The sequence below is a fragment of the Capra hircus genome, chromosome 8 (assembly GCF_001704415.2).
Source record: "Capra hircus breed San Clemente chromosome 8, ASM170441v1, whole genome shotgun sequence".
NCBI classification, from domain to species: Eukaryota; Metazoa; Chordata; class Mammalia; order Artiodactyla; family Bovidae; genus Capra; species Capra hircus.
The window spans coordinates 80,556,548-80,578,500 of NC_030815.1; the positions used below are offsets into that span (position 1 = coordinate 80,556,548).

The 21,953-nt window shown below is 45.8% G+C and overlaps 1 protein-coding gene across 6 annotated transcripts in view; it reads left to right on the forward strand.

The window, feature by feature from the left end:
• DAPK1 (death associated protein kinase 1) overlaps positions 1-21,953 on the forward strand; it is a 206,536-nt gene that overhangs the window by 90,234 nt on the left and 94,349 nt on the right. For all 6 annotated transcript variants that reach the window (XM_018052462.1, XM_018052461.1, XM_018052465.1 and 3 more), the window contains exon 3: positions 19,448-19,669. In XM_018052462.1, the coding sequence (XP_017907951.1) occupies positions 19,448-19,669 (222 nt within the window). The remainder of the gene's footprint in view (positions 1-19,447; positions 19,670-21,953) is intronic.

Below are 21,953 nucleotides of genomic sequence, written 5' to 3' on the forward strand. Positions count from 1 at the left end.
TGGGAAAGTTCTGGCTGATTATGCTGTTTATTATTTGCTATTTTTAATTCCTCAGATCAATAATTGATTCTCAATGTTCGCTCTGTACTAATAACAAGCTAATTGATCTTAGGGAGGGATCCAATTTGGTCTTCTTTTGAATATCAATCCAGTATCACTCCTTATAATTTGTCCAAGGTTACCTGCAGTGATTTGAGATTGCTTCTGCCACAGTGAGGTTTAATTTTCCTGTAGATGTGAATTTTTCTTTCTTTCTTTTTTTTTTTTTTAATTGTCTAGCCAGGCAGTCTTTTATCGGGTCTTTTCTAAACTCAAGCTTTGGTTACACTTTAGTAGCGTTTCCCCAGTCTTCCCTAAGGGAAGACAACTGGCCTCATATGAAAAAAATGAAAGCACAGAAGAATTAATTTTGCTTCCTACATGTTTGTTATACCATCAATTCTAATCAGCCATCTTTAGCCCCTTTCTATCCATCTTCTGTTAGGTTTTGAAGGATTTTTATCCAAATCTTAAGTTCTTTCAGGGTTCCTGTTGTATACAAATGAACTCATAAGCCTTGCCTTCTCATTTTCCCTTTTTTAGAAATCTCACTTCCTGGAGTTTGCAAATTGCAGTGACCTTTCAAGGACCAATTACAAGTTGATTAATGACTATGAACAATTCATATTTTAAAAATCTTTAGGTGGCGCTTTGAATAGGGAATTTTCCCAGTCACCTAAGGTTATAGCCTAAAAGCAACTGCTTGGGAAAAGCACTTGGCCTCAAGGAGACTGGGAGAATTCCAAGGAGTGTCATAGCCCTATGAGAACTATAATATACCTCTGCTTTTCAAATGAATGTACATGATCAAATACACTGATTATCCTTTTGACAGTTTCTAAAGCAGGTGGGCCAGTTAGGACCTAGCACAAGGCTGAAGCCCAGTAAACACTGGAGGAAAGTAAATGCACAGGGACTGCTCAGGGCCATGAAATTCTTAAAGCAAACGATGAAACATATTGTGTGATATTTTTATATACTGCACCAACAGTTTTTCCATGTCCAGAAGATCAGTGGAACAATCTAAACTGTTAAACGGTCAGCATATAAATTTAGGGTGACCCATAAGGTGATTGAATCAACATATTATTAATTCCAGAATTTTATTGAATGTACCATGTTGTGCTCTTAGCACTCAATAGTGTTAATCTTTAGGAAGAATCCTATATACATTGTGATATAAACAACATTTTACAAGCTAATATATTGGCAGATCACTATGAAGAGGATTACAATTCAGACTCTATAAACTTTAATAAGTTTTAAGAGTCTATAAGACTCTTATGAGTTTTAATTCTTTGTGGTTCTAAACATAGCTAGTGGTGTATCTTTCATAGACACCTAACAGATCAGAGTAGCTGGAAAAACAGATTCTACTTCTCTGCCATTCACATGCCTGCTAAATAGAAAGTCCATTCCAAACTGTGTACTGGGCTTCGGAGTACACGGCTACAGCTTTTTAGAGTTCACTGTCACCACGAAGCCACCCAGCCACACCTGAATCCAGCTACCCTCTCTTCTTGAGTTGCTCTTGAACCCCCAGAAGTCAGTCCCTCGACTGGAAGTGGCCTAAGCAAGTGGCCTGGAGTGTTGCATGTAACCTCTGGTGCACCTGCCTAGGGGTCATGGGTGTGTTTACTCCTGGTTGGATTGTTCGCTGCTCCAGACCTGTACTCGTATTTCCTTTGTGCCTCATTATCTGCCTGCAAGTTGTGGATCTTTCAACCAAGTAGCCTGGCCCAGGTGTCTCCTTGTTATTGCAAATAAGTACTGGCTTTTGATCCAAGTGGCAAAACAGGGAAGACCCTCAGGGGAGGAGTTTTGACAGTCTCACTCAGCTCTGCAGAGTCCAAGGCCATCAATGGGGCAGGGTGGGGGTTACACAGACCCTCAATGCCCTCCACTGCAGATGAGGAAGTGGGGGGAGGTTTTCTTACCCACTCCTCTTACAGGGGCTGTTCCAGAGGTCAGCCCACAATGCCCCCTCCCCACCCCCTTGCCTACTAGAAAGTTAGGTTTCCAGCAGACAAAGCTTCTGAAGCCCCCTGCGCACGCTCACTCTGCTACTGCTGCTGCTGCTAAATCGCTTCAGTCGTGTCCGACTCTGTGCGACCCCACAGACGGCAGCCCACCAGGCTCCCCCATCCCTGAGATTCTCTAAGCAAGAACACTGGAGTGGGTTGCCATTTCCTTCTCCAGTGCACGAAAATGAAAAGTGAGAGTGAAGTCGCTCAGTCGTGTCCGACTCTTAGTGACCCCATGGACTGCAGCCCTCCAGGCTCCTCTGTCCGTGGGATTTTCCAGGCAAGATCCCTCTGAATGCAGGTTCCAAGTTTTCTTGGGAAGAGACGTCACAAAACGGCCGTGGGGTTTGAAGCCCCTGCTTCAGGAAGCATTGTGTTCATGAATGTGAAGTGTGAATTAGTTTTCATTTTCTTTAATGTTTGACCTAAGACCTGATAAGTGACACCTGCTCCTCAGAAGTCTCCCTTCCTGGGAGAGGTAACGTCATCCGTGTGTCCGGGCTCCCGGCTGGGTGTTTACAGCCCTCCAAGCCTTCAGCGATAAGCTTTGTGTTTGCTCTGGTTCGGGGCTCCAGGGTGAGGTCAGCCCACATGGCAGGCTTCCAGAGAGTTCTGCTTCCACTGAGGGAATACTTAGCCTTCCCGGCAGCTCTGGTTTCTCTCTAACTATCATCTTTCCGTTTTATCTGTGTGGCTCTCTTTCTGAGTAACTCCAGCAGTGAATTTCCCTGCCAGCCTCTCCTTGCCTGGCCTGAAGTGACCCCCTCGGTCCTCTACCTGTTTTCTCCTCTCCCCAGACTTCCTCTGGGAGGTGAGTCCCCTCCTGACTCAGAGCCAAGGGGACAGACCTGTAGACCCCGTGGGAGAGGGCTTGCCCAAGAGCACTGAGAGAAGGACTCCTCCTCACTAGGCCGCCGGCCAGACAACCACTGGCTGCCCCGGAGAAGGCAAACCCTCAAGAAGCCGCTACCCCAGTTTGTATTCAGTCTCCAGAGCCAGACAGGCCCGTGAGCAGTGTCTCTACAGCACATCCATCTATGGCTGCACTAAGAGCCACATCACGACAGCGTATTTGAATTTCTTGCAGGTCACTCAAGTCCAAGCTCTTCACCAGTACAGACGTGATTTCCTGGGATAAGACAGAGCTGGTTCTCAAAGCAGGACAGAGGGTCCCAAACCTGCTCATGAAAACACATAGGCAAATAGTATTTCTAGCTAAACTGAGAGGGAAGACATGAAGCTAGTCAGACATATTTGTTCAGCACCTGGAATACTCCAGAACTGGGCAGACTGCGTGGTGGGGGGTGGTGGGGGTCATCCCACAGTATCTATAAATTACATTTAATCTACGTAATTCAATGTAGTGTTTGCACAGTTACAATCTGTACCCATCAGATGGCCAAACTGGTCCTTTCTCATTACCTTGAGCTCGTTCCCTCATCTAGAAGCTCAGCACTTGGAAGGAATCTGCCTTTCTCTTGGCTGAGGCATGAGGAACTTCAGCTCAGCTCCTTGACTTCTGTCTCTCTGTGAAGATACATGAACCTCCTGCTCCCTTTTTCAGCCTTTTCCCCAAGAGCTGCTTGCTGAGTTGAGAACAGATTGTACCTTATGGCCCAGTTACCTTGAGCCCAGTAATAGCTGGAGGGTTTTGCACGACAAAGTCTGGAGGATCAAATAATAGGATTGGCCTAGGGAGTAGTTTGCTGAGTTTGGAGTGACCAAACAAGGGACAGACCCCTCTGAGTCTCAATGGGATATCCTGAGGGTCTCCTGCAACTCTGGCTGTCTGGGGCAGGAGGCCCCAATCTCCAGTCCCCTGACGTGGTCACCATTCATTAAATGTGCGAGTTGCTCCTGAAATGACACTCTCTCTTTGTAAAGGCATTTGATTCTCCATAAAACTGGACCTACAGGGCAATCCTGGTTCCCGTGTGCGACTTACTATTTGGGAAAAACATTTGGAGTGTTGTTTGTTTTGTCTGGTCCATTGGAGCATCATTTCAGTTCACTTTAGTTCAGTCACTCAGTCATGTCCGACTCTTTGCAACCCCATGAATCGCAGCACACCAGGCCTCCCTGTCCATCACCAACTCCCAGAGTTCACTCAGACTCACGTCCATTGAGTCAGTGATGCCATCCAGCCATCTCATCCTCTGTCATCCCCTTCTCCTCCTGCCCACAATCCCTCCCAGCATCAAAGTCTTTTCCAATGAGTCAACTCTTCGCATGAGGTGGCCAAAGTACTGGAGTTTCAGCTTTAGCATCATTCCTTCCAAAGAACACGCAGGGCTGATCTCCCTTAGAATGGACTGGTTGGATCTCCTTGCAGTCCAAGGGACTCAAGAATTTTCTCCAATACCACAGTTCAAGAGCATCAATTCTTCGGTGCTCAGCTTTCTTCACAGTTCAACCATCACAACCATAGATGACTACTGGAAAAACCATAACCTTGACTAGACGGACCTTTGTTGGCAAAGTAATGTCTCTGCTTTTGAATATGCTATCTAGGTTGGTCATAGCTTTCCTTCCAAGGAGTAAGTGTCTTTTAATTTCATGGCTGCAATCACCATCTGCAGTGATTTTGGAGCCCCCCAAAACAAAGTCTGACACTGTTTCCACTGTTTCCCCATCTATTTCCCATGAAGTGATGGGACCAGATGCCATGATCTTCATTTTGTGAATGTTGAGCTTTAAGCCAAATTTTTCACTCTCCTCTTTCACTTTCATCAAGAGGCTCTTTGGTTCCTCTTCACTTTCTGCCTTGAGGGTGGTGTCATCTGCATATCTCAGGTTATTGGTATTTCTCCCGGCAATCTCAATTCCAGCTTGTGCTTCCTCCAGCCCAGTGTTTCTCATGATGTACTCTGCATGTAAGTTAAATAAGCAGGGTGACAATATGCAGCCTTGACATACTCCTTTTCCTATTTGGAACCAGTCTGTTGTTCCATGTCCAATTCTAACTGTTGCTTCCTGACCTGCATATAGGTTTCTCAAGAGGCCGGTCAGGTGCTCTGGTATTCCCATCTTTTTCAGAATTTTCCACAGTTTCTTGTGATCCACACAGTCAAAGGCTTTGGCATAGTCAATAAAGCAGAAATAGATGTTTTTCTGGAACTCTCTTGCTTTTTCCATAATCCAGCGGCTGTTGGCAATTTGATCTCTGGTTCTTCTGCCTTTTCTAAAACCAGCTTGAATATCTGGAAGCTCACGGTTCATGTATTGCTGAAGCCTGACTTGGAGAATTTTGAGCATTACTTTACTAGTGTGTGAGATGAGTGCAACTGTGCGGTAGTTTGAGCATTCTTTGGCATTGCCTTTCTTTGGGATTGGAATGAAAACTGACCTTTTCCAGTCCCGTGGCCCCTGCTGAGTATGGCTACATGTATATGTATGACTGAGTCCCTTTGCTGCCCACCTGAGACTGTCATAACATTATTAATTGTCTGTGCCTGTGTGTGTGCATGCTGTCACTTCAGTCATGTCCAACTCTTTGTGATTCCATGGACTGTACCCCGCCAGGCTCCTCTGTCCATGGGATTATGCAGACAAGAAGACTGGAGTTAAAAAAAAAAAAAGAAGAAGAAGACTGGAGTAGGTTGCCATTTCCTCCTCCAGGGGATCTTCCTGACCCAGGGATCAAACCCACGTCTCTTACAGCTTTTGCACTGGCAGGCGGATTCTTTACCACTGAGCCACCTGGGAAACCCTGTCAATTGGAAACCCTGCTATACTCCAATATAAAGTAAAAAGTTAAAAGAAACAAGCAAACAATCATCAGGTACCAAGTTTGCTCTCTGCCCAGCCCTGAGTTCAGTACCAGGGGTGATGCTGAAAAGAGTGGATGAAGTCTCCCCAGCCCTCAGCTCCAGCAGGATTTCACCTGCTTGGCATACTTCATCACGCAGTACTCACAGCTCTGTCGTATAGATATATTAACTTATAAAGTCTTGTAAATCCCCGTGGGTTGTAGGTTCCTTAAGTCACAGACTGGATCTGAATCAGGCCGAATGATTAGGTATGGCAATGAGTAATGCAAACCAAAGGACGGCTCCCAGAACAAGATGGTTTTCTCTAGGCTCCTGCAAATCAAGTGCTGGGGGAGGCCATTCAGGACTCACTTTGAGGCCTCCTTCCCACCACCACACTCTTCTCAGGGCAGGTGCTCATGGTCCAGGGTGGCAGCAAGGATCCCAGAGCTCACCTGGAGTCATCATAAAGCAGATATCCCTGTGTTCTGCCTCGGCTCCCACTCTCCACACCTCCTCAGCCTGTTCTGAGTTGTCATGGAAAATATCCAACCCAACTGATCATCCGAAAGAAAAAGGAAACACCAGATTCCCTGCTAGTCTCTGGTGGTGCAGGGCGTCTGCCAGGATGAAGACCACTGTGCATCTGCCTGCCCCCTGTGAGTAGCCCAGACCAGCAGCCAGGAGGAGGCGGGGAGCCCCAGGCCCAGGGTGGCGGGTGGCCTCCTCTTCCAGGCCTGACAAAGTGGATCCCCCACCCTTCTAATGGGCCAGAGCCCCGAAAGGATCTGAATCTCTGTGAACACCTCCATCAAGCTCTACACTCAGCCCCCCCAGGCCTGTGAGCAGCATCATGCCTTAGGAAACACCTCTGAATGCAGCTCTAGGTTCAAAAGGAAAGGGAACTGCTGTCTGCAGACTCAGTCCCAGCTCTTAAGAATGTAACTATTAATTGGAAGAGAAGACCAAAGCAAACTCTCCCAATAAAACTGGATTTCACAACCAAGAAAAAAAAAATTATGGTTAACAACACCATCCAACCTGCTAAAACGCTGAATTCCATGCCCCCTTGGAGACAGAGGGTGGGGTCTGGTGAGTTCTCCGTATAGAGGCCTGTTGTGTCTCTGTTTACCCGATTTTCTCTAAATGTGCTTTGCCATGAAACTTTCTCCATGAAAAAAATTTTTTAAAGAGTACCCTCTTTTTAAAAAAAATGTTTTAAATAATTGATTTACAATATTGTGTTAATTTCTGTTGTATAGCAGAGTGACTCAGTTATATATATATGTATACATTCTCTTTCATAATTCTTTTCCATTATGATTTATCATGGGATATTGAATATAGTTCCCCGTGCTAGACATAGGACCTTGTTATTTATCCATCCTGTGTATCATAGTTTGTGTCTGCTAATCCCAAACATGAGCTCCAGAGAACCCACTTTGGGAAATGATCTTCTAAGTGGAGCTCATACCTTCCCCCTCCAAAGAGGTATCCTGGGGACATGTCAGGTGAACAGAGTACTCGCTGTTCTCTTTCTCATCTTCCTTATTTCTGGGTCCTCACCAGCTCTGGTTTGCTAGTTCCTTAATTATAAGGAGGCTGCTCCTGATACTCTGTGTATTTGGTTTCTTTGACCCACTGGCAGCCCCACACTTGTGTGGGAAGCCAGACCCTTGTCTGCCCTGCCTTAGGTCCTGGGTCTTGCCCCGTTCTCCCGGGTAACTTCCCGGCATCCTATCTTCTGGGAGGATGCTCCCCGCAAGGGGTCCGTCTCTGGTCTGAGCTCCCCCACCCAGCGTGTAGCTCCCAGTGTACCCTTGGGCAGCAATTACGTTTTGCAGCTTACTCCTGACTCGTGTGTTGTCCTGGTTCCCGGGGTGACATGCTGCTGTTTATCCTCTTGGCAAACTCTGCTTCTCCCCCTTGGTGTCCTGGCAACCTGCTCTGTTTGCTTACTGGTGGGGGAACTCTTGTTCTCTAGATCATGTGACTTTTTAATTGACCCATGGCAGCAGTTCAAAATAATTTTTGGAGGGTTGTTTGTTTTTAATAATAATAGTAATAGTAATAAATAGTAATAAATCACCAACTTTGTTTCTTTGTAAAAAAAAAAAAAAAGTGGTTTCTCTTCCTGTCACACATAGCTTCTCAAAAGGCAGAAAGAGAGCAGTTCCAAGTGTGGGCTGCAGCATGAAAGTGTTCCAGAAACTCAGACTTGGTGCTGAAGTACCAAGTGCCCATACTGGGTCATGATCTGCTGAAGTCTGCATAGCCGGTGGGTTGGGATGGAAGGGGAAGTTTCCACTGAATGAGGACCAAGTGCTTCCTCATCACCAGAGACCTCTACAGGTGATGTCCCTAGGGGTAGGCCCTGGGCATCTGCACCAGTCAGGATGGAGCCATATGTTTACTGGGTCTTGCTGGAAAGTGGCAATTCCCTGGTGGCTCAGCTGGTAAAGAATCTGCCTGCAGTGTGGGAAACCCAGTTTCAATCCCTGGGTCAGGAAGGTCCCTTGGAGAAGGGAATGGCTACCCACTTTAATATTCTTGCCTGGAGAATCCCATGGACAGAGGAGCCTGGCCACAGAGTAGTCCATGGGATTGCAAATAGTTGGACACGACTGGGCGGCTAAAGATTTTGGGTCTTGTGCATTTCCCAGAGGGGAGGACCTGCTTCCCCAGAGAGACTGGGAAAGCTACGTTGGGGATAGTACAGCTCAGCCAGAAATCTGCAGAGGCATTTTAGTGTGATATTTGGGTTTTGTTGTCATCAGTTTTGGGTTTTGGCACAGAGGTCCCTCGTAAATGATGTAACACTTCCCTTGAAAGAGGGTGACTTGCTGCCAAGATGAGAAGCAGAGAACCTGAAAAGTGAGCCCATACCTGCTGATGTAACAAGGGGCCTGTTTGTGTGGGGCCCCACACCCACCCCGGGGGGCCAACTGCGTGCAAAATGGTCCGGACACTCTTGCTCCTGTCCCTGGCTCTTCCTTTAGGCTTGTCAGAGACACCAGTCACCTTCTGTTCCCTCACCTTGTGTATTGAATCTTTTCTTCACATAGCTTCTGGGATCATCTGTTTTAAAAAAAAATTTTTTTTAGTAGCTGTTCCACCTATCCATTGTTGTGAAACAAATACCCCAAAACTTGGTAGCTTGAAACAACATTTTTTATGAACATATGCTTCTGTGAGTGTTCTTGCTTGGGGGTCTCTCTCACGTGGTGGCATTGAGATGTTGGCTGGGGCTGGAGCCACCTGAGTGCTCACCTGGCTGACTTTTTACAGCTGCTCCCCACTCAGCAGGAGCTATTGATGGGAACATGTCCACATGGCTTCTCCCAGCATGGTGGCTGAGTTCCCAGAGGGAGCTAGCTCTCAAGAGTGTGCATGCTGACAACCCCGGCAGAAGCCCCAGAGTCACGCTACCATGTTCTAATGGTCAGACAAAGCTCAGATTCCAGGGACAGGGATGGTGGGAAAGGCAGGGCCACACCAAGCAAGAGCGTGAATGATGGGAGATACAGCTGAGGTCATCTTTGCAAAATGCAGTCGCTTCCCATCACCTGCATGCATTGGTGCTCAGTTGCTTCAGTTGTGTTTGATTCTCTGCGACCCTATGGACTGTAGCCTGCCAGGCTCTTCTGTCCATGGGATTCTCCAGGCAAGAATACTGGAGTGGATTGCCATGTGTTCTTTCAGGGGATTTTCCTGACCAGCAGTCAAACCCATTTCTCTTAGCCTCTCCTGCATTAGCAGGCGGATTCTTTACCGCTCATCTACCGGGGAAGCCCTCCCATCACCTACCTAAAAATTCAGCATACAAAGCCACACGGTCTTTTATGGACCAACTGCGGAAAATCACATAGGTCCCATCCAAAATGAAAATAGCTTTGTTGAGTCCTAATATGGGGGGAAATGTAGAGATTTAACACTTAGATTTCAAAGATGTTGTAAAGAAAACTGCCAAGAAGAAATTAGGTGCTGCTGTTCAGCCTCTGAAATACCACCCTCTTGGCTTCTTTGAGTGAGTGAGTGAGTGAAAGTCACCCAGTCGTGTCTGACCCTTTGCAACCCCAGGAACTATAAAGTTCATGGAATTCTCCAGGCCAGAATACTGGAGTGGGTAGCCTTTCCCTTCTCTAGGGGATCTTCCCAACCCAGGGATTTAACCCAGATCTCCTGTGTTGCAGGCAGATTCTTTTCCAGCTAAGCCACCGGGGAAGCCCAAGAATACTGGAGTGGGTAGCCTATCCCTTCTCCAGGGGGATCTTCTCAACCCAGGAATCAAACCAGGGTTTCCTGCATTGCAGGCAAATTCTTCATCAGGGAAGCCTCTTGGTTTCTTTAAGAAGTATGAAACTGAGCCAACGTGCTAACTTTCATACTTTTCATGTGCTTGAATGCTGTACTCACATGCATGACCTCATTTCATGTTGCCATTGCTCTTATACAGAGGAGGAAACCAAGGCTCAGCCAGCTCTCTGCTTTCCCATGTTGTTAGCAGGTTTGGGGCTGGCATTGCTCCATTCTGGGCAGGACCTTGGCTGTGAGGATCCCTCATTTCCCCACCGCCACTTCCTCTTCTCTCAAGAATGCCAGGCAGGCTCTTTCATGCCTCCCTGCCCTGGGTCATGCTCTTCTTCCTCTTGGAAGCCATCCCCCCAACACCCAGTTTCTTTCTCTTTTGGCTGGAGCCCAGACTTCAGGACACTGCCTGGGTCTCCCAACCCCAACCTCTCCCCTGAAGTGGTCCCAAGTGGCTGTGTCCTTTCTGTGGCCCTTTCCACCTTACAGTGTTAACAAGCTTCTCTCTCCCTTACTCTATAAGCTCTTTGGGGTTTTTATTGCCTGCCATAAATGTGAATTATTATCAAGTGTGAACTCACCCTTGAACAATCTTTTCTGTCACCTCACCTCTTATTTAAGACCTGTAATTCCTGTATTCTAGCAGGATCTGTGTCTATGTCACTGTCAGAATGCAACTCTTCAAGAAAAATGTGCTTAGTCGCTCAGTCATGTCTGACTCTTTGTGACCCCATGGACTGTAGCCTGCCAGGCTCTTCACCAGCACTAAAATTTTGCCAGAAGCTTGATACATGAATTCAAAAGTAAAAATTATTTTGTGTTAGTTAAAAACCTCAAATCTTGGAAGGACAGGAGAGGTGGAACTAATTATGGACACAAATGTTTCATCAGTTGCATGTAATCCTTGTATGCTGATCTTGGGAATGAACCTTCTGTGGTCCTTTCTCAGTGTAAGCATCTTGCTTCCTAAGCTTACACATAAACAGGGTTTTCCTTTGGTCACAGAGCCCCCCTGAGAGTGTAAAAGCCATGGTTTTAGCTAATTAAACACTGTTTGAATTTTCAGTGGAGAAGAGGAAGCTCCATTACCCCGATTTACTAACCACAAGGCCCCTCTCTTTGCCTTCCCCTTACAAAACTCTTTCCTGAATGATGTTCCAGTCCTGTCTGTGACTTCACAGGAGGTGGCTTGTATCTCAGTCAGAATGGACACAAGCCCAGTATAACAACTGTGCTCATTGAATAGAGCTCTGGAGGCAAATGCACTTGGATTTGGCTCCAGTTCTCAATTATGCAACTTACTTGCTGAGTGATTTGGTGTGATTTTTAAAAATCTCTCTGAGGCTTAGTTTTCTCATTAATTGATAGAAGAAATGGTGATAATGTGAATTTTATGTAAAATGCATTGCATAGATAGCATCCTGGATAAAGCTCACTGAATGACCGCCAGGGTACTGTTTAAATTAGATATATTAATAAATAAGACAAGGAAATCAGATTGGAAATTAGATTGTTGTTGTTTAGTCACTCAATCATGTCCAAGTCTTTTGAGACCCCATGGACTGTAGCCACCAGGCTCCTCTGTCCATGGGATTTCCCAGGCAAAAATACTGGAGTGGGTTGCCATTCCATTCTCCAGAGGATCTTCCTGACCCAGGGATTGAACCCACATCTCCTACATTGGCAGGTGAATTCCTTACCGCTGAGCCACCAGGAAAGCCTCCAAAATTAGATTAGGTTATTTTATTGAAGGTCCTTTAGCCAAAGTTTTTTCTTTTTAATGAAATTGGTGATTATGTTTGAAACACTTTTTTTTTTTTTTTTTTAGTAGATAACTCTTATAAAGCTGGGATGGCTCTTGTCTTTATATGCATCTGACCACTGGTGGTTAATAAACATTACCTTAAATGGAAAGGTTTCATTTTAAAATGAGTGTGGCTGGCTGTACCTAATGTAATAAACTGCCAGTTATTAGATGACAGAGAATGTTATGAAAAACAAACAAACAAAAAAAAATGACACACGGTCAGTGCTCATCATAGTAGTTAATGTTCTATAAATTCATCACAAACACTGACTTAGCAGATACTGAACCAGTGGTCCTGGAGGAAATACGGAGTTAGGGTCTGTCAGGGTCCAGCCCCGGTGGATCCAGGGAATTCGAAGCGGGGATGGAGTTGGCAAGGAAAAACTTATTTATTTAGAAATATAAAGAGAGATTAGGAAAGAATAGTGTAGTAGGAAAATTAGTGGAGAAAAGATGCTGAATAACTTGGTTTATGCAGAAAACCAATAAAACTCCAAGACAAGGAGTTTGCACCACCTACGTAGGCCATTGGCACCCGCTTGAATAGCAGAGGGTGCCCCGCCTTGGGCTCCCTCTCACGTGGGTCTTAGAAGCCAGGGCAAGTAAGTATACATGGCGAGCCTCCACGCTCCAGATGGGAATTCAGCCAGAAAAGGGAGAAAAGAACGACATGGGGGAGCCAAGCATTGGTGCCAGACCCACAACTTTATTTTCAAAAGCACCATATAAATCCCAAGTTGCACATAAAGAAATAATGGAATATGCAGAGTTATGCAGGGGCAGCAGTCCTGACCCTCATTGAGACCAGGCTTACCTTTTGCATACCTTCCCGTATACAAAAGGTCTTAGGTGGTTTTACATCATCTTCTGGCCAGGGGGCTTGTTAACATTTTTATGGCTCTTTTCCTAGATAAATGTCTATCAACCAGAAAGATCTTTTTCCCCTGAAGTGTTTTTTCTTTAATCTGCATCACCCTCAAAGTACTAAATAAAGTTACATTCCCGTAGAACAAAGGTGCAGTGGGTTATAACAAAGAAAGTACTTAACTCAAAGATCTAATGCTGCTAATACCAGGGCTACTACCTGTTTTTTCTATATACCAACTATATCTACAAATAAAAGATACGAAAATTTGGCTGCAAGTATTGGCTCAACAAATGAAACCCTTAATTGGTCCTATTCTAATGATTTTGACTCCTCGGAAGCCCCTACATTCCTAGGATGTTTTAAGCTTCCTGTGCCTCTCATGGTCGGGAGGCCACAAACAATCACATGCGCAGCTGTAAGAGTCCGGCAGGCAGGCTAGAAAGCCATCAGAGGGGTTTTTGGATTGAAACACTCTTATTATGCCCAGGAGACTTATTATCTAAAAGCTCTAAATTAACTTTTTCCAGAAAAAGGTGATAGGGGGACAGCCCCTTGTTAATGTCAGAAGAGTAGGTGGAAAGCATAACACAGTAAAGCAGGCAGACTCTGGTTTTGGGGCAGATGCACGAGCAGATCCAGCGAGGCTCCCTTAAGGCCCGACTTGCCTTTGCCTGTCGGGCCCCTTAACCTCATGACCTTTGCCACGGGCGGAACTCCTTGTGCTGGCTCCTGGCAAGGGTCCTGTGAGCAGGTCACATTTTACCAATAGATCAAAACATAACATTGTTTGTTGTGTTTCTGTTTCAGTTCAGTTCAGTTCAGTCGCTCAGTCGTGTCCAACTCTTTGTGACCCCATGAATCGCAGCACGCCAGGCCTCCTTGTCCATCACCAACTCCTGGAGTTCACTTAGATTCACCTTCATTGAGTCAGTGATGCCATCCAGCCACATCATCCTCTGTCGTCCCCTTCTCCTCCTGCCCCCAATCCCTCCCAGCATCAAAGTCTTTTCCAATGAGTCAACACTTCACATGAGGTGGCCAAAGTACTGGAGCTTCAGCTTTAGCATCATTCCTTCCAAAGAAATCCCAGGGCTGATCTCCTTCAGAATGGACTGGTTGGATCTCCTTGCAGTCCAAGGGACTCTCAAGAGTCTTCTCCAGCACCACAGTTCAAAAGCATCAATTCTTCAGCACTCAGCCTTCTTCACAGTCCAACTCTCACATCCATACATAGCCTTGACTAGATGGACCTTAGTCAGCAAAGTAATGTCTCTGCTTTTGAATATGCTATCTAGGTTGGTCATAACTTTCCTTCCAAGGAGTAAGCATCTTTTAATTTCATGGCTGCAGTCACCATCTGCAGTGATTTTGGAGCCCCAAAAAATAAAGTCTGACACTGTTTCCACTGTTTCCCCATCTATTTCCCATGAAGTGATGGGACCGGATGCCGTGATCTTTGTTTTCTGAGTGTTGAGCTTTAAGCCAACTTAAAGGCACCTAATTATGTGTATATAGTTGATGCAGTAATGTTGATCCATGGCCAGCAGCACTATATCTCATGCCAAGCGTGCCTTGTCTAACACGTGTTTTCTCTGTAAGGCACACCATAGCCTCCATGCTTAATGAACACTAGACAGCTCTTCAATACCATGCTTGGAGGCCATTTTAAATAGTGAAATCATGAACAAAAAGCACAAAATGCAAAATGAAACTGAAAACACGGCACTGAACAGACTATGAAAAGGACACTGTTTACATTGTGAGAGCTGAAACAAGGAGGCAGAGTGTGCCCTTAACCGAGATCAGCTGGGAACATGCATAGTACGATAGTACTATGAGTATTGAGTTTTTTAGATTACAAATAAAATTATAAGGGCAGAGTACATCATGAGAAACGCTGGGCTGAAGAAGCACAAGCTGGAATCAAGATTCCTGGGAGAAATATCAATAACCTCAGATATGCAGATGACACCACCCTTATGGCAGAAAGTGAAAAGGAACTAAAAAGCCTCTTGATGAAAGTGAAAGAGGAGAGTGAAAAAGTTGACTTAAAACTCAACATTCAGAAAACGAAGATCATGGCATCTGGTCCCACCACTTCATGGGAAATAGATGGGGAAACAATGTCAGACTTTATTTTTTGGGGCTCCAAAATCACTGCAGATGGTGATTGCAGCCATGAAATTAAAAGATGCTTACTCCTTGGAAGGAAAGTTATGACCAACCTAGATAGCATATTCAAAAGCAGAGACATTACTTTGCCAGCAGAAGTCTATCTAGTCAAGGCTGTGGTTTTTCCAGTGGTGATATATGGATGTGAAAGTTGGACCGTGAAGAAAGCTGAGTGCCGAAGAATTGATGCTCTTGAACTGTGGTGTTGGAGAAGACTCTTGAGAGTCCTTTGGACTGCAAGGAGATTCAACCAGTCCATTCTAAAGGAGATCAGTCCTGGGTGTTCTTTGGAAGGAATGATGCTAAAGCTGAAACTCCAGTACTTTGGCCACCTCATGAGAAGAGTTGACTCATTGGAAAAGACTGTGACGCTGGGAGGGATTGGGGGCAGGAGGAGAAGGGGATGACAGAGGATGAGATGGCTGGATGGCGTCACCGACTCGATGGACATGAGTTTGGGTGAACTCCGGGAGTTGGTGATGGACAGGGAGGCTTGGCGTGCTGCGATTCATGGGGTCGCAAAGAGTCGGACACGACTGAGCGACTGAACTGAACTGAAGTGAATTTGCAAATAAAGATCCTGGAGGAAATAAGGATTGCCTGTACTCTGTCTTGTCAAGTTTAAATGTTTCTGTTTTCTAGTAAGGAAGCTACCTTCCCCATCCACCGCCTGTGTGGGTATCAGTCACTGAGGGGCCTCATGTGTTTGTCACAGAACGGGGGTTGGCGGGAGCGGCAGCCAGTCTTCTAGGTGGCAGCAGTGGTGGCCTGGCTTCTCTGGGTGCGTTTGCTCTCCTCCTGCCCCGGAAGCTGGATCACAAGGGAAGGCTGGGAGCAGCAGTTAACCAATAGTCCAACGGGAATGAGGTCTCACAAAGCAAATCACTGTGTTTGAGACAAGTTTCTTCTCCAAGGAGTCTGTCCTTGGCCTGCTAAGGGGCCACAGAGGGTTATGAAGTGCCCTGTGGACTCGGGGATGTAGCATTCATTGGAGCAAAGTGATGGGGAGGCAGATTGTTGAAGAATGGGTGATAAATAAGGAAACGTGTCTTTAAAGAGGTGGTATTGAGATAGATCTAGAAAGTGTTTCCCCAAATTGTTCTACACTCTCCTCTGACATCCTACCGCCAAAGTTTGCTCAGATGCTAGCATGCTGCCATGGGAGGCACTAGAATCACAACTTCTCCTGTACGGGGGCCTCTCCCACCTTCAGACTGCTCATGAGGGACCCTGAAGTGTAAGCGAGGGGTCAATGGTTTGGTGAGGGAATGGGTTCTAGATATTAGGCTGCAAACCTGGGTGATACGGTTGTCTTAGATGTGTGCACATACTCTTTGCCTTGAAACACAGGATGTTCAGAACCACACTTGAACTCGGCCTTAGGGTTGGGAACCTGATTCTCTCACTTCCCATAATTGAAAGCATCAAATGCCAACATAGAACATTTGGCTGTGAAAATCTTTGATTTCAGGCTTGCGTTTAAAATACTTTGTGGCTCTCCTGATGATTTTTTTTTCCCTTTGGCTCTTTGCTTTTGTTTTTTTTAAAGCAATGTGATTCAAGTCACCGAGTTTGCCTTAAGTCTGCCTGACGAGTGGCTATAACTGCCAGACGCATGCATGGGCCCAGCTCCTAGAAGCATGTGTTACTGTGGATTGGAGGTCCTTGGCTGGGCTGAGTCCTGGGGCCCCTTGAGAATGCTTAGTGGGGAAGTGGTACTGTATTTTTGAGGAGAGGGGTTACAAACACCACTTCACTGGCTTCTGGAAAGCAACGTTGTTTTGTATTTGGGCTGTTTTTCCTCTTTTCTCCATAAGCCCCATCTCTGCAGCCTACCCTCTACCCACTACCAGAGGGAAAGCCCAGTGTTCCACTCCCCAAGGAAATCAGAAAATGATTGTAATAAAGTCATAACATTTCCCATGACTCTTTAAGGTTGTAAGCTTACAGGCAGTACGTGCTAGTGTTCTGATGTGATTTATTCTTCAGCATCTCTGCTATCCTGCTGACCGGGGAAAGAAAGTATTAATAACCTGTCATGCAAAAAAATTGGCACTGCTGTAAAGGTAATTCTTCACTATGTGTTTTTATCTTCATGGCCTCCCACTGCCAAAGTAAATGAGTAACGTTTTAATGTATCCATTCTTTAACATCAAAATATTAGCCTTAATTTGATTTTTCTGTCTTCCTTTTGTCTTCATGTGAGGAGAATAAATCTAGCAAAAAATAACAGTGATAATTCTCCACATAGCAGTTCCCTAGCAGGTGCCCAGAAATGTGCCCATCCTGTGATGGCTGGATTGGCCCTTGGCACTCGGGTGCTAGGGAGGAAGTGAGGATGCCAGCAGTGATGTAGTAAGCCCCTTTCCATTGTGTTTCACTTACCTTAAGGGTATACTACTTGCTTCTCCCCTGCTTACATGGTCACTTTACTATTTTGTGTCAAGCTCTGTTATTGTATCCTTTTATTGCAAAGCATAGGACAGGACTTAGCAACAGCATTTGGGTAGGAGGCTCTGCTGTCAAATTTAGGATGCTTCCCTCTGCAAGAAATAAAAAACCCCAAACCAAACTGGCTTTAGCAGTAAAGGGAATTTTATTGGCTTGTGTTGCTGGAAAGTCTAAAGGCAGACGACTTCAGGCTAGGGTTGATCCAGCCACTCCACAGGGTTACCGCAGACCTGTTTTCTTTCCTTTGACCGGTTGTGCCTCTGCTTTAGATCAGGAGTGGTCCCAAGATGACTGGCAGCAGCTTTGGGGGGAAGGAGGGTCAAAGTGTCTTAACAAAAATCTTTGTCTTCACATTCTCCAAAAAAAGAATATAGTGCACAAATTGGATTAGTTTAGGTCACATGAACCATATCTGTGGTTGGGGGTGGACCTTGGTATCCCAAAACCAAAAACCCTTCCTGTGGACCCTGAATCTGAAATGGGGGAGAAGGAGAACAACAGAGAAATGGAGGTGTTATTACCCATTTAAGAAAATGTGATTCAAAAAAGGAAATTATATTCTTTGCAGCATTGTTCATAAAGAAAGAGGCTTAAATTAATGGAGCCAAGTTATAATAGATATTGTGGGAAAAGAAGAGAAGAGAGATGATGCTGAAGAAGCAGCCAACAAATGTCTAGTGCATATCACTTATCAGTCCCTGAAATATGAACAAAATATATAGAGGCAGACTCAGACATTGCAGGTTCAGTTCCAGACCACATCAATGAAGCAAAGATTGCAATAAAGTGAATCAAAAATAATTACATAAAAAAGTTGCACACTGTACTGTAGTCTCTTAGGAGTGCAATAGTGTTAAACCTTAAAGAAAAAGAAAACAATATAGATACCTTAATTAGAAAATATTTTATTGCAAAAAATTGCTCACCATCATCTGAGCCTTCAGCAAGTTGTAATCTTTTCTCAGGGGTAACATCAAAGATCACTGATCTCAAACTACTATAACAAATATAATAATCATGAAAAAGTTTGAAATACTGCAAACAGAGACATGTGAGCAAATGCTGTTGGAAAAATGGAGCAAATAGGTTTGCTCAATACTAGATTGCTACAGACCTTCAAATTGTAAAAACTATCTGTGAAACACATAAAGTGAAGCCCAATAAAATGAGGTATTGCTTGTGTTTTTGTTGTTGCTGATGTGTTTCAATTAACAAGTATTTGTGCTTCCCTAGCGCCTCAGACAGTAAAGAATCAGCCTGCAATGCAGGCTGGGTCAATCCCTGGGTCGGGAAGATCCCCTGGAGAAGGAAATGGCAACCCACTCCAGTAGTCTTGCCTGGAGGATCCCACTGACAGAAGAGCCTGGCGGGTTACAGTCCATAGGGTCGCACAGAGTCGGACGTGACTGAAGTGACTTAGTATGTGCTAGAAATACATCACTGAAGGCAGGACCCTGTATATTTCTGCCGTTTCCTTGATCCCAACCCCTCACTTTCCTAGAATACAGGACAAGAACAAGGAAATGAGGCCCAATGGGAGGGAGCTCCTTCCTGTGGCCCCTGAATCTGAAATGGGAGAGAAGGAGGAGAACAGAGAAATGGAGGTGTTATTACCCATTTAATAAAATGTGATTCAAGAAAGGAAATTATATTCTTTGCAGCATTGTTCATAAAGAAAGAGGCTTAAATTAATGGAGCCAAATTATAAGAAGAAATTTATCTATTGAATTTATTAATTTCCCACAATTTGGACTTCCTTATTTACAATCCTATTGTTCCCCCCATCCCACCCCGTGGGACTACATTCTTGCCCAAACCTGGGTTTTAGTGAACGATAAAGAACATATATCCGCTGGAGGAGGGCATGGCTACCCACTCCAGTATTCTAGCCTGTAGAACCCCATGGACAGAGGAGACTGGTGGGCTACAATCCATGGGGTTGCAGAGAGTGGGACACGACTGAGGGGCTAAGCGCAGCCCACGAAGAAGATATAAATGACCCAGGACCTCTTCTCCCTTCTCTCTGCAGTGGGCAGTTTGCCGTCGTGAAGAAATGCCGTGAGAAAAGCACCGGTCTACAGTATGCCGCCAAATTCATCAAGAAAAGGAGGACCAAATCCAGCCGGCGGGGCGTGAGCCGCGAGGACATAGAGCGGGAAGTCAGCATCCTAAAGGAGATCCAGCACCCCAACGTCATCACCCTGCACGAGGTTTACGAGAACAAGACGGACGTCATCCTGATCCTGGAACTGTGAGTGCTGTGCGGGGGCAGGGGAGGGGCACTGCCGGCTCCCAAAGGCCGGATGGCACAGCCACCAGCCTGGACCCTCCTGGGGACGACTGGGCCTTGCTGAGTTGGAGAACTGGGGTGTGCGGTCTGCCCTGAGGCCCAACTGCGGTTGTCTGGAGGAGGTCTGCAGGAGCTTCCACCCACGTGGTCGCACTTGGTTTGCCCGTGGGTCCTCGGTCTTGAGTTCTTCCTTGTTTGTCATGAGATATCTGTGTTGTAAGTTTCATGATAAGCTTTAGGCATATGCTCTTCTCCTCTCACACTGTTCCTCTGCCTTCCCTCTGTTTTCCTACTTCTCTTTTTCCCTTCTCTTTTTTTTTATACTTTTAATTTATTTTTTTGGCTGTGCCACACAGCATGCAGGATCTTAGTTCCCTGACCAGGAACCGATGCCCCTCTGCAGTGGAAGCATGGAGTCTTCACCACTGGACAGCCAGGGAATTCTGTCTCTTCTCTTTCTTTCTCTCTTCTCTTTCCCTCTGTCTTATTATACACACATCATTTTTAACTGTTGAAACTGTCAACACTCATTATATGAAAGGGTGAGATTGAAGCAGAATCACTCAGGGGTGATTGCAGGACTTGTTTTTAAAGCCTTCTGCTGATTTTCTCAGGCACACCCTGTCCATCGGATGTTATTGTGGGAAACTGACTGTAGTGCGTTGTTCTATGATGTGTCCCAGTCCCTGGCCCCCTGCCTGAGGGCCCCGCTCCCTGTGATGAATCCAGCAACCAACATGGGCTGGTGGGAGAGGAGAGGAAGTCATCCAAGAACATGCAGCTGGGAGTGTCTCTGGACGGTTTGGGTGGAGGACAGACATCATCACCCTGGGGGCTGAGGGAGGGATGGATGGAGCAATCCTGGGTGGTTATTAGTGATGACAGGCCCCACCCATTTCCTGGAGCCTCTGAAATTCAGATGTACCCTTTTGCCAGCCCAGCAGCTCCCTCTTATTTGCAGATCTCTCAGGGCTAAGAGGTGATTTTTGAGCCCAGAGAAGATGGAAGTGAGGGGAGGTATACAGAGGGCTTGGCACCTCACTGTGAGGACCTGTGCTTTGCAGTCACAAGGGCCTGGGATACCCACTTGCTTCTTGTCTCATCACTGGGCTCTGAGCATGTTCCTTTATGCATCTGAACAGGAACCTTAACTATAAATTGGGATCAATTAATACCCAGAAGGATTTTGAGGAGATATGTGAGATGAGAATATAAACATAGCTAGCAAAGTGTCTGGCTTATTTGTTGCTCAGTCGTGTCCAACTCTTTGCAACCCCATGGACTGCAGCACGCCAGGCCTCCCTGTCTTTCACCACCTCTCTGAATTTGCTCAAACTCATGTCCATTGAGTCGGTGATGCCATCCAACCATTTTGTGCTGTATCTCACCCTTCTCCGGCCCTCAATCTTGCCCAGCATCAGGGTTTTTCCAGTGAGTCAGCTCTTAGCATCAGGTGGCCAAAGTATTGGAGCTTCAGCTTCAGCATCAGTCCTTCCAATGAATATTCAGGGTTGATTTCCTTTAGGATTGACTGCTTTGATCTCCTTGCTGTCTCAAGAGTCTTCTCCATGGATGTGTTTAATACATGTTTCTGGGAAGTTCTCAGCCTCTGCACTAGTGACATATTGGGCTGCATAATCATTCAGGGGACTGTCCTATGTATTGTAGGATGTTTGGCAACATCTCTGGCTTCTACCCACCAGAGAGCATCCTCTCCCCTAGCTGTCATGATTAAAAATGCCTCCAGATGTTACTACATGTCCCCTGGGTACAGACTCTTCCCTTCTCCCCCATTGAGAACCACAGCTTTAAAGGAAGAGCAGGACTCTAAGAGCACAGAGGATTAGAGGGCTGCTCAGGGTTCTGCAGAAAAAAGAGAGGAATCAGAGTGTAATCTTTGCTGTGACTTTGTATGGTGATTTGAAAACTAGACAGACCCGAGATCAAAATCCAGAGCAAATCCTTTCCCATCTGTGTCCTTTGCTTAGTCACTCAGTTGTGTACAACTCTTTGCAACCCCATGGACTGTAGCTCCTCCTCCTATAGGGATTCTCCAGGCAAGAATACTGGAGTGGGTTGTCATGCCCTCCTCCAGGGAATCTTCCCAACCCAGGGATCGAACCCAGGTCTCCTGCGTTGCAGACAGATTCTTTACCATCTGAGCCACCAGGTAAGCTCAAGAACACTGGATTGGGTAGCCTATCCCTTCTCCAGGAGAACTTCCCAACCTAGGAACTGAACCAGG